Source organism: Miniopterus schreibersii, assembly GCF_964146895.1.
Source record: "Miniopterus schreibersii genome assembly, chromosome: 1".
Taxonomy (NCBI): Eukaryota; Metazoa; Chordata; class Mammalia; order Chiroptera; family Miniopteridae; genus Miniopterus; species Miniopterus schreibersii.
The window spans coordinates 113,599,821-113,612,864 of NC_138101.1; the positions used below are offsets into that span (position 1 = coordinate 113,599,821).

Below are 13,044 nucleotides of genomic sequence, written 5' to 3' on the forward strand. Positions count from 1 at the left end.
AAAACTGGTAGCTATTTAAATGTGCTTTGGTTTTACATGACCTTGCACTGAGGTTTTTTAAGTGGGGTGAGCAATTTATATGCAAATTTAAAAATTCACTGAAAAGGCAGAAACTACACTTAAAATTAATTGACCTGATATAAAGCACAGAAGAAGAAAAAAACCTTAAGAACTGCTTCAGAGATTTGACACTAAAGATGCAAAGCATTAGCTGCTGTGCTGAGAATACAAATAGCCTCCAGGATGAGGCATTCACCCTTCACATTTCTAGACTTGAGGTTCCTGGGTCAATTTCTAACTAAGATTCTTTTAATTGGTGAATATCAATTTATATAATCCATCCTCAAGAACATAGTAACTTTTATATTAAATATTGTAGAAATAGGGAGAATGCTACAGATGTAATATACATACTTTGGAAAATAACCTTCCTGGAAATTTCATATAAAACCAACTTGACAGGCAGTCCATAATTTTTTTGTAAAGCTGGATTTAAAAAAAAATTACTAAACATGATTTTGCAAATGTTTTGACATCTCCATGTATCTTTTTAGTTTCCTGATAATTTTGGATTTTGTGGCTTTCCCAGAATTTTCAAACAGACATTAAGTTATATAAATTGTGCTTTCCATGAACAAATTAAGGGCCTGTCTGACCTAAATGATAATATTTGTCTTTCTCTGCTTGTCTCTATTTTTCCTTTCCACCCACTGAAGAGTTTCCAACATACGGTTTTAACTGTGAATTTGGCTGGGGTTCTCACAAGACATTCTGTCACTGGGAACATGACAGTCACGTGCAACTCAAGTGGAGTGTGCTGACCAGCAAAACAGGACCCATCCAGGATCACACAGGTACTGGAGAGTTCACTGTGGCCTCATTTCTTTGAATTAGAGGATTATTGTGAAGGGTGCCTGGGCTCAGTGAATCCAGGGGATGCAGAAAGTACTGCAGAGTGTTCACTTATGCTTTTATTTCCTGGAATTAACAAGATCTCTTTCCTTAATAGAGATACACTTAGTAGCAGAAAATGCTGATTAAATTTGGTAATTGATTGACCTCCTGAAAAACAGCAAACTGGGCGAAATTGTGTGAATTAGTACCTGTTTTATACTCTTTCTGAGTTTTCTTAATGAAAATTTTCAACATATTTAAAAGTAGAAAAGAAATAGTAACACAAATTCTAAATGTACATAGTCCCAACTTCAACAATTATCAAATCACAGGAATCTTACTATATCTCTGTTATCCCTGACACTGGACTATTTTGAAGCAAGTCCAGACATACATTATGTCATCTCATGTATTTACAGGTGAACAAACAATAAGTGAGCTTTATGCTTGTTCTTTCTGGACCCTTGAAGTAGAAGTGGATCAAGGTGGGGTGGGGTTCTTATTCTTTGGGGGAAATTTTTAAATCTGAGTAGGTAGAAACCTCACCAAACCCCAGGTCACAATCCACTCCACCTCCTATCTTACTTTCCCTCTAAGATTAGTTGGTAGCCGAGGGATGGGTTGGGGGAGGCAAGGAACTGGCAGCCACCCCAGTGAACTCTTCTGTCTACCACCATCTTGTTTCCTTCGTAGTCATTTCATCACCCAGCTTGAGGTATGGTATAAAGAGCCAGCAGTGTCCTACAAAAAACACAAATACACACACACACACACACACGGAAAACCCAGCCCATAAACATCTACCGTACTCAGTGATGCTTACAGGACTGCTTTCTCAGGTGAGGGCTTCCAAAGATACCCCAGAGGGGCATTTGCTGTTGCTGAGAAACCTCATTAAGCGAAGTTCCCCCATGCGGATGCCTTGGGTGAGCAGGTCAGTGGGCCAGTGGGTGGGCAGAGGGCACTTCATGCCTTTCCCATTTTGTTGTTCACTCTCCCCTCAGTGAATATAACTATTAAGTAGGTTGAATAGGCCTCCTTCCACTACAGCTAGTTCTTTGCCTAATAAGAATGACAAGGAAATTGGATAAAATTGAACTCCCTCAATTCTGAGACACTTTCAATTGAATCTTAAGACAAGCAGTTTTAGAAAACTTAAAATACTTTGACTGTAAATGGCACTCTGCATATAAATGGCATCAAATTAACCAAATGCAATTAGCTGGAATGAAGGCAGTGATGGTGGAAAAATTGATGCCAAGTAGAGCAAAATGGCATTCAAAGGAGGTTAAAAACGATGTCAGCCAGAGACAAAAGCTAAAAGGCACGCAGAAGTAAAGTGCTAATTGAGAAAATGAAGACAGAGTTCCTGACCCAGAACTGTGATAAAACCCCTAAAAAGAAAAATATCAGCACTTTCTGTGTTGAGCATCAGAACAGGAGAGCTTGTCTTAGATTAACAGCTGAGAAGTGTGGTTTCTTCAGAAGGATCTGCATTTTTTTGTTCTCTCCAACTTACTTGTCTATAGTGACAGGCCTGCCCTGACTAGAGCCCCCAGCAGCACTAGAAACACAATCATTTGCTGAGAGTGATGTGTGAGCCTGACATCTGAAAGGCAGGGGCTTGTTCACATGAGAAAATGTAGATGAAGAAGCCCTGCACAGGACACGTGCACACAGACTGACATGACACAGGATGGAGCACTTTGAAAATCAGACATGGAGATTGTTTCTAAATCAACGCTATCTAGGTACAATCTCCTACTACTCACTTTTGAATTTAGTGAAAGGAATCCCACTTGTTTTTCTACATTTGACTTCTAAGAATGAAGCTATGAATCTCCTCAAGAGGATACCTGAAGCCCAGATCTTTACCTGGTCCATTGAGCACATGGTATTTGAGCAGACCGGTTGTTACATGGCAGAGGCTGCATTGAGCACTTGAGATACACGTATAGAGGAGGATGCCCCTGCCCTGGAAGAGTTCACCATCTTGTTTCCAGCCTGTGGGTGGAAACAATCGCAGTGCAGTGGAATAGGGTGCCCTGTCAGAGGCAATAGTCAGTGGTGAAAGATAAGACAGGAGGGGTCAGAGAAAGCAGTCCTGTCTCAGAGACACTGTAAGCTCAGCTTGAACGAGGAATGACCTGTGCAGAGAATGGGAGGGGAGGGGCCTGTGTTTCAGCAGATTGCCAGTGGTGTGGTTTGGACAGATTCCCATATGAAGCTGGGCCAAGGCCAGGGCAGATCACTCAGTCTTCCTCCTTCTACCAGTGTCCAGTTTTCTTCTGTCTACCACCTATTCTCTGACTTGCCCAGATCAACTCCATGGGCTCAACAAATGCCTTTCCTCTCTGCAGATCTCCAACTTCAGTCTTTTTCCATAAGACTGGGGGTGTGGGAAGGCAGAGGCAAGATAATCAGTGGACAGCTTTCCTCCTTCACTTGGCTGCTTATCTGAGCATGCACCAGAGCATGACTACCTGTTTGCTGTCTGTCTTGGTGGACTGATCCACTACTCATCTCAGTGAAACGGCACTGTCTCCCAGACAGGCTACCACCACTTGGTAATTTAGTCGGATAAGACAAACCCCAGGAGTGACTTAGTTTGGTCACAGGGGACCCCCACAAGTGCTAAAAGCACCAAACATAATACTGGAGCTGTGATTTTTATCTATTCCCTTTTATTATTCCACCCATTGGTTTCATTAAGCATGCTCTGGTGCAATCTCAGATAAGCAGCCAAGTGAAGGAGGAAAACTGTCCACTGACTCATCCACTTCTACCAGGACATTGTTGACACAGGCAAGCAGATACAAGAATCTGCATGCATGTGCACAGTAAAAATTACCTCACAAATACACAAGCCTCTGGGACAGCAAACAAAACACCCTGCTGCCCACTGAGGCTCAAGCATCAGATTCACAGGTACATTGGGTGAAGCATAGAGGCGGCGATTTCTATTTGCAGAGCAAAGAGTGAAACACGAGTTGTGTGTTTAGACCAGGTGGTGGCAGGTGGAAATGGTCCCACTGGGGGTAATTAAAAGCAAAGCCAAGAGTAAGTCCTCATGGCTCCTCAAGTGTCTATTTTGCCAAAATGCTACGTTCTAATAATGCCTCGAAAATGTGACCTTTCCTCTCCTTGAACCAGAGGTCTGCATCACACAAGAGCCAGGATCACAGTTGAGACTCCAGCTCTTGGGTTTATTTCAGGAATTTATAAGCCATTAAAATAAACTAGGGGAAAATGATCTGAATTTGGGGGGGAAAGTCACTAGATTATTTAGGAAAAAATGCAGCTTTGTTATTATCAAGCAGTTCTAGTGACCAAAGTATCATGAACCAGAAGTTCTGCTGCTTGAATGGTAAATAAGAATACATCTAAATTATTCCATTTAATGTCTGTGATCACACAGGTGCTGCTGACTCAATCTTAAAGTTGCACGAAAATAGGTGTGCCCTGTGCTTTGAGTCTGCTTACAGTGGTGCAAAGGCGCCTTGAGTCCGTGTCTGTATGGCATTCCATTCCTAATGAGCAGTGTCTAAATGCTGCTTTGCAGCCTTCCCCAATCATATGTCCATTTACAGCAGCTCAGAGCAGAACCTTGGGTCCCCACCAACGGCACTCCATTCCCTTTCCACTGCAGGTTTGGGTTCTTGGTGCTCAGCTCAGGACAGAAGATGTGAGTGGTGGAAGCTGAAAGAAAAGAGACAAAGGAGTCATAAATTTGGGTACCCTCCCTAACACAGTTTTCTGTCACAGCAGGAGATGGCAACTTCATCTACTCCCAAGCTGACGAAAATCAAAAAGGCAAAGTAGCTCGCCTGGTGAGCCCTGTGGTTTATTCCCAGAGCTCCGCCCACTGCATGACCTTCTGGTATCACATGTCTGGTTCCCATGTGGGCACACTGAGGGTCAAGCTGCGCTACCAGAAGCCAGAGGAGTATGATCAGCTGGTCTGGATGGCCATTGGACACCAAGGAGACCACTGGAAAGAAGGACGTGTCCTGCTCCACAAGTCTCTGAAACTTTACCAGGTAAACTCCTTCCCCAGCATGGCAGGGCAGCTGCTTCAGGGACAGGGGGTTAATATTTTGAAGGTTATAAAATGAGATGTGGGAATCATTCCAAAAATTATTTCAGGGGGTTCTTAAACCTGAGATATTGCTTCAATGATGATAATCTCAGTAGCATATTTTAGACTCCTGGATTACAAGAATAGAACCAATTTGCTGAGAAAGGAGCAAAAATGTCACTTTATAATCTATTTTTGGGCTGTCACAATGAACATTACTTTTATTTCCTGCTTTTTATTCAGTTTTAAGTTTAGTATTATAAAAAGAGAGTGTAAGGAGTTTTATGCCATCACCAGGCAGTTAATAAGGATTGATGAGCAAAGCATGTGCTTATGCAAAATCTCATGAGTTTAATTTATGTTCCATAGCTTGAGCTGAACAAGCATTTGTAAACACTGCTATTTGGGACTGAACATTTAAATACTGTGGAAATTATCTCATTTTGTTAGGTGATTTTTGAGGGCGAAATTGGAAAAGGAAACCTTGGCGGGATTGCAGTGGATGACATTAGTATTAATAACCACATTGCACAAGAGGACTGCACAAGTAAGTACAAGTTCTATAGAAAACAATGGAGCACTGGCCCACGGTAGGATTCTTGCCATGTGCTGGTCTTTGTCTTGCTCGTCTAGACCAGGAATTTCACGGTGGGATATAAGCATATCATGTGGAACGGATATTCTGGTGCACCAGGACAAAAATCGGGGCAGTTTACCTTTAGCTACCCCATTACCTACTCTACTTCACTTAGAATGTCTGGTTTGTGCCTACAAAACTACATATGTAATGATGTGGAATCCAAAGATCATAGCAAGAAAAAACTCTCAGTTTACAGGCTATATATGCCATGCCAAAACATTTTGGTGAAAAGTGGAAAACTCAGACATCTGGATAATTCTTCTTATTTTTTTAAAAATATATCTTTATTGATTTCAGAGAGAGGAAAGGAGAGGGAGAGAGAGAGATAGAAACATCAATGATGAGAGAGTCATTGATCGAGCCCACCACCTGGGCATGTGCCCTGACCGGGAATCGAACCCCGATCATCTGGATCCCAGGTCGATACTCAGCCGCTGAGCCACGCCTGGCCAGGCCATCTGGATAATTCTAAATATTTGGATGCATAAACCAAACAGCAAGGCTTTGAAAATTTTGATCACAGTGAATTTAATATTACATTAATGAATCATAGAAGCCATAATTCTTTGTTTTATTACAAATAAGTAGATATTTCTGACTCTGAAAATATTTGAGATGATTCAAAAGAATATATTTCATTTAGAAACTTTGCCTAGTTCTTCAGAGTTTATGTTTTTTATCAGTCTGGTGTATATATATATAGGATCAAAGTCTGACAGAAAACTAATTCATATTCCCTGGTTCTTAATATAGAATTATAAATAGTATCACTAATGGCAATGTAATAGCACAGTAATTAGTCTTAAGCTCCATTTGCTACACTTAAACTTTTGTTATGTATTATTATATAATAGGATGTTAATTGTAACAAAATGGAATGAGCCTATTGAGTTAACTTAAGACAAAGGAGGCTTGTTGGCTATAATGGGTTTTTGGTCACTTCAGCAATTTACAAAATTTTTATTATACAACATATTGAATATACATAATCCCTAATGTGGCAGTAATTTGATAGGGTTGATTGAAGACATTGGGGGAAATAAAAAAACAGAGAATAAAAATCTGCTTTTTCATACTATGTAAAGAAATATATTTAATATCACACTAGTTAGCAAATCTTCATGGAAAAGGATATTTCAGTTGCAACTACTTTACAAGTTACCCATATCCAAGTTTACACTGCTATTAAAAGATCTATCACATGCAGTTACACAGTGCATATAACCTATCACCTTTCTATTCCAAGATGAGAGTGATGATGTTTTTGGAATGTAGAACAAACTTCACAAACTAGAACAAAGAAATAAATTCAATTCAGCTCAACAAGTTTTAACTGACGTATATTCAAAGCAGTATCTAGTGCTCCCATCAATATATAGAAGGATAAGACAATTCTACAAGCCTTTTCCTTTTCGTGTGATTGATGTACTTTGCTGTAGTTGTCACTTAGCACTGTGCTCAGAAAGTCGCAACTGAAGCCCCATTAAACACTTTATGTTGCTGTACCATTAAAAAGATGTCTAGGATAATTATATAATTATTCATCAAATATATATTCCAAATATTTAGCTATGGATGTGGTAAGATTACAAGCTATTTATTAATTGTTCAAGTATCAATACAACAAATATTTATTGAGGCATGTATTATAGTCTGGACACTGTTCTAAATGCTGGGGATATAGCCATGGATAAAGTACTCAAAAATCTCTGCCCTCTGCTCAGATCCATAAGGGATGCCAGCACTCCACTTTTTCCAGAGACTTTTGGCGGGGCAGGGTAAAATACAGGACACAGTATTTTGCCTCAAAGAGCAGGCATATTATCTGGGAAACCAAATTAACACTCTTCAAACTTAGGAAGCCATTGTCTACAAAAGCACAGGCTTTTAGCCATATGAAAAAGCCCACTTCTGTTTCCTATTTTCACCAAATTTCCCCACACTCCAGATGCCAAGACCATTTCTCTCTACCCTTCTCCTAATAGCACTGCTACCTGGATTTGGTACCACTTCTTAAGCATTTAACATTGCCTCACTGTTGCTCTACAGTTATGTGGTGGGGTAAATTGTACTCAAACTCCAAAGAAAACCCAGATGAACCATGCATGAGTGTGTGTGTGCGTGTAAAGTTTATGTACTTTGTGTGATTGTATTTTGTTGGCAATTCAAATATCTCTTTTAATTTTGTTTGACTTGTCAGAACCAGCAGACCTGGATAAAAAGAACCTAGAAAATAAAATTGATGAAACAGGTAAATTTGTCTTCCTGATCAAATTTTAAAATTATTTTCTGTGGCTTTCATTATATTTATAGAGAAACCTTCTGTCACAATTCAGTCTAAGCTTCCCTGCAGTCTTGAGGAGCCTCTGTGGCAGGCTGGCTTATGTAAGTGGTTGAGCTCTGGTGAAGGGTGCCAGCCATGGCCCTTCACTCCTGAGCCCGAAGAGAACTTAGAGGATAACTAAGTGGACCAGTCTCACTTGATGACAATGGAAACAGAAAACTAATGAGAACTGTGACATACCCAAGACCTATGGTGATTTCCATACTATAATTTGAAGCCAACTGAAATACTTGGGCTTGCCTGGTTTATATCCAGATATAATCTTTAAACGAGTGGAGCCCAGTGTCTGTGACAGTCTGTTGAGTTCGGTCCATATGTTCCCATCCTGGTCTACTGGAGCCCTAGTTTTGTGATGATGATGATGATAAGGATTTATTGCAGAGCTAGTATGTCCCAAACACTTTGATTATTACCTATGTTATCTTTACTCCTCATTGAGTAGTAAATGCCCTCTGAGGTATATTTATCCCCATTTTTCTGATGAGGAGACTGAAATTCAGGGCAGTGACTTGCCTTAAGTAGCACTGCTATTTAGGTGGTAGCCTCCTACTTGAGACTGATTAACTTGAAAATGTGTTTCCTTTGAACACTGCTTGGTGATCCAATTAAAGACATCAGAGTTAGGCCTTGTCTGATATTATTTTATTTCCAGAAGTTTCCACAGCTCCCGGGCCAGCAGTTGTGAGTCGTTGAACACTTGTCCCAGCCCTGCCCATTAGCATCGACATCTATTGCTATTAGGAATGTAGTCTTACCATGGCCAGACTTGGACTTGACAGAGACACGTGGCTTATTTAGTTTAGCTACATTGATCGCTCTGAGATGTAAACTTTATTAAAGGTTGTTTCAAAACAATGTCTTACCAAGGGAGAGAGTATTAATATGCCCCCATGGATTGTTTGCCCCTGTTTAGGGACTTGCATCAAACATTTTTAGTTTCTTTGATTAGAATTTTTGTTGATCCAAACACCACTAAGTAGACACCCTGCAGTTGAGCATTAACCAGGTAATTAGGCTCAAAGCTCCCACGTTCATAATCTCTCGTTTCACTCTAAAGAAAACTTTTCTCCAGGGACTAAATTGCAGGGCAATGTGACTATCTCCAGTGAAACCACCAGGGCTGCAAAGATGCTGACTATTAAACAGAGATGCTGTGCTCTATTCAGCACAACACAGACACGGTCTCTAGATAGGAGCCATGGCCCCTTTTTAATGTCAGCAGCAAGCATTCCCTTGTTCTGCAAGATCTCTTTCTCTTGAGAGAAATCACTGTAGGCTTGGGAGAAACTTGTCCGACTTGAAGATTTTACATGTGGGAGAACAAACACGTGTGTAAACTGTGCCGGGCATTGGACAGGGCGCCCCATGAAAGGGCAGCTCGGAAGGATCCCTCATGCCTGGGTGGGGATCAGGCGAATGCACAGGAAAAGGTTAAATCCTCCATTAGACAAGTGCGTGACTGAGAACTTTGCAAAACTTGGTGACTGTATCTGGCCAAGGACTTAAAACACAGATTGCAGTCTAGCACAGATGGTGGGCTGCATGAAATCTGAATTAGATTAGAACATAAACCCTACAGTTTACCCAGAATTGTTTGTTTCCGTGGGCTAGACTAGCTGTCAGAGTCGCAGCTGCCCAGTGCCCTCACCTTCCACACCTCCATTCCCAGCAATGAGTCAAGCACAAACCTGGCTCTTTCTCAGCATTGGGGGAGCCAAACCCCACTTCAGAAATCTCCTACAGGGTCTGGGGAGAGAACAAACAAAATACACGTGATTTTCTCCTTTCCTTTTCTCTATTTTTCTGTCAACTTCCATCTGGTATGTTGGCAATGCTCATGGAGCCAATTTTGTTTTTCTACCCAGGGAGCACCCCAGGATATGAGGGCATGGGAGAAGGTGACGAGAACATCTCCAGGAAGCCGGGCAATGTGCTGAAGACCTTGGACCCCATCCTCATTACCATCATAGCCATGAGTGCCCTGGGTGTCCTCCTGGGTGCTGTCTGTGGGGTCGTGCTGTACTGTGCTTGTTGGCACAATGGGATGTCAGAAAGAAACTTATCTGCCCTGGAGAACTATAACTTTGAGCTCGTGGATGGTATGAAGTTGAAAAAAGACAAACTGAACACACAGAGTACTTATTCGGAGGCATGAAGGCAGACAGATGAAAAGACGAGTTGGAGAATTGAGGTGGAAGGACATAACTTGAGTGTGTTATCTTTCACTGTACAGGCTGGGAAATGCGTTGATGACGCTGAGCCAGGCTTTTCTCAGGAGCTTCAATGAGTATGGCCGACAGACATGAACAAGTTAGCTGTATTAACAATCAGAAACATGTACAGTCAGCTTTTTTCTGTTGGTTTAATTTGAATAATCAAATGCTGGTGTTGAGACCAAGTATGATTGACTTAATGATTCATTTTGACTCCCCCTCCTCCCTCTCCTCTTCCTTTTATGGATACTTTAAAGAAACTGTGCAAAATCCATGATGCTGGCGCCAAGTATATTATCCTGGAGCCCTTTTGATGGACATGCTCCCCGTAGCCCATGCCCAGAGTATATTAGAATAACTGCATTTCTGTGGACTCCTGAAGCTGTACCTGTGTATAACTGCCCACATTGTGCATAGGCAAAGAAGGATTAGGGTGTTTTATTTTAAAGTACTGTAGCTTCAGTACCAATATAGTGTGTCAGCTCTGTTTACAAAGCAATACCGTCAAATTTTCTTGATGTTTCCAGTGTTGTACTAAACCTTGTGCTTGTGAACTCCATACAGAAAACTGCCATCACCAGACACTGCTGGCAACCGGGTGTGCTGCCAACAACCACAACGGAAAATCCTGGCACTGGCTAGTCCATGTCCTCTCAAGTGCCTTTTTGTTTGTACTGGTTTGCATTGTGTTCCATTGACCCGCTCAGTTCCTCGCTGGTGAAAGCCCAGCTAATCAAACCCTGGTGGCCCACTGACTAAAAAGAAAGTATATTTTAGTGTGAGACGTCAGCCCGCCAGGAAGGCAAGGGCTGGGAAGATTTGGCAACATGGCTTAATTCTGCTTTTTCTGTAGTTCAATTTCGTGTCTCTTGATCCTTTTGTATAAAGCTGCAATATTCTCTCCTACCGTTCTTTCATATGGAATGTATTTTCAAATGTAAGCTCTTTCTCTCCTATCTCACTGTCTTTTCTCTTACAATTTAAGCATTTGCCATTGTCCAGAAAAGAAACTTGCAGCTTTAACCTGCTGGTAATGGCAAAGAATTTTACTAGACGTTATGCTTAAAAATAAATAAATAAGGGAAATTCCTAACTCTGCCCTCCAAAGTCTAACTTTGGTTTTCTTGTTAACTGGTTAAAGTGACAGTATCTTTTTTCCTTGAGCCATTTGTCTGTCTATTCCAATCAAAATAATCTTTGATAGAAATGTTTGCATTTAATAGAAATAATGATAAGTTGAGAGAAGAAATAATACTAATTGGCGTTCAAGTGAGACCCAAAGGAAGGACTGGATACAATTCTCCAAATATCCAAAAACATGAGGTTTTTACATCCATATATGCAAAAATGATCCACGAGAACCTTCCTGTTCTGGTATCGGGCAAGACAAGGGAAGTGGAAGAAAGAACTTTTAAGAAAAGTTCTTAAATTTAAGAACTAATTTAAGAAAGGGGCTAGAAATCCTAGTGCCCGGTGGTGAACTATTTTCAGATAAGAGGGGGGGATAAAAACAAGTAAAATCAAAACAAATCAAATCAAAACAAAACAAATTAAAAATCCATTCAGCAGCAACCTGGACAAAATGGAGACTTGACTGAATGCTTCCAGAAACTTTCAGCTGCTCACAAAGAGAAAGCCGGCCTTGGGACTGGTAAGGTCTAAGCCTCTAACAGCTCAGAGAAGTAAATATCTTATCAGGCAGCATGTGGATTAATCCAAAGAAGCTTTGATTGTTTTCACTCTCTTTGTATCATGGCATGTTGTACATAGAACTTTTAGATCCTCCTCCCTTCCTGCATTGCTACAGGTCTCACTCAGAAACATTTGTGGGAGTCACATTTGCATCATGGAGGAGACAGTCCATTCATCTTGGTTTAATTGGATTGAGGATGCCTTTCGTTTCCAGGAAAGTATCGATCACTATGAAAGAAGAGTAGATTTTTGTCCCCAGAGGCATTCATTCAGTTGTTATAATCATACCAAGACGAAAGCACTAAGACTTGATTGTTTTTTAAGGCAATGGACTTAAAGTTATCCTCAGCCAAGGAAAAATGATACTGAAACTTTAAATTTTTAAAGTATCTTGCACTGAAAAATATATTTAAAAATTATATGTTTATAAAGTTATTAATTTGTAAAGGCAGTGTTACAAATGTTCAGTTTATATTGTTTTAGATTGTTTCGTAATTTTTAAAGATGTAAAATAACATATTTCTTCTTTATTGAAATCTATAAAACTTTCTGTGTAAAATGTTTTCATTTTACTGGTATATTATTGCTTCATGTTTTGTACCATCATAAATTTTGTGCAAGTTTTTTTACAGATATTTTATTTTCTATGACAGTATGACACTTGCAAATTGTTGTTTCAAAATGAACAGCGAAGCCTTAACTTTAAATGACATTTGTATTCTCAAACACTGAGTAGCATAAAAACTGCATAGAAATGAACTGTAACTTAAATTCCAAACTATGACTACTACATTCCAAAGAAACAGTTGAATTAAACATTTTCATAAAATATCCAAACTTGATGGTTTTTATTGTATTAGCTTTGTTGTTGTTAAAGAAATTGGCATTATTCCAGCATCAAATAATTTCAAGGGTTTTTTAAATTCTTTTTAAAAAATAATATCCTAATAAGGAAAGAAGATTAAGACGACATTTCCTAAAGGTAGAATACCAACACAAATTGGACTCTTATCAAGATAATGAATAGTGAATTGAGCCTTGTAAGTGGAAAATTTCCAACGCCAAATCTTGTGTCAAATGTTCTATATTCCGTTTGGTAAAGTTTTGGGGTTTTTTTAATGAAATTCACAAATACCTGTTGGCAAGTGTTCTTGTAGAAAACAGGTAATAAATCTGATAGTCT

At 40.0% G+C, this 13,044-nt stretch overlaps 1 protein-coding gene across 8 annotated transcripts in view; it reads left to right on the forward strand.

The window, feature by feature from the left end:
• Positions 1-12,692, forward strand: part of NRP1 (neuropilin 1) — a 152,907-nt gene extending 140,215 nt beyond the window's left edge. For 3 of the 8 annotated variants that reach the window (XM_081160371.1, XM_081160373.1, XM_081160378.1), the window contains 5 exons: positions 717-854; positions 4,660-4,934; positions 5,423-5,519; positions 7,813-7,863; positions 9,822-12,692. In XM_081160371.1, the coding sequence (XP_081016497.1) occupies positions 717-854; positions 4,660-4,934; positions 5,423-5,519; positions 7,813-7,863; positions 9,822-10,111 (851 nt within the window). In that variant the 3' untranslated portion in view covers positions 10,112-12,692. The remainder of the gene's footprint in view (positions 1-716; positions 855-4,659; positions 4,935-5,422; positions 5,520-7,812; positions 7,864-9,821) is intronic. The other 5 variants (XM_081160372.1, XM_081160374.1, XM_081160376.1 and 2 more) reach the window with 3 other exon arrangements.
• The last annotated feature ends 352 nt before the right edge of the window (positions 12,693-13,044 follow it).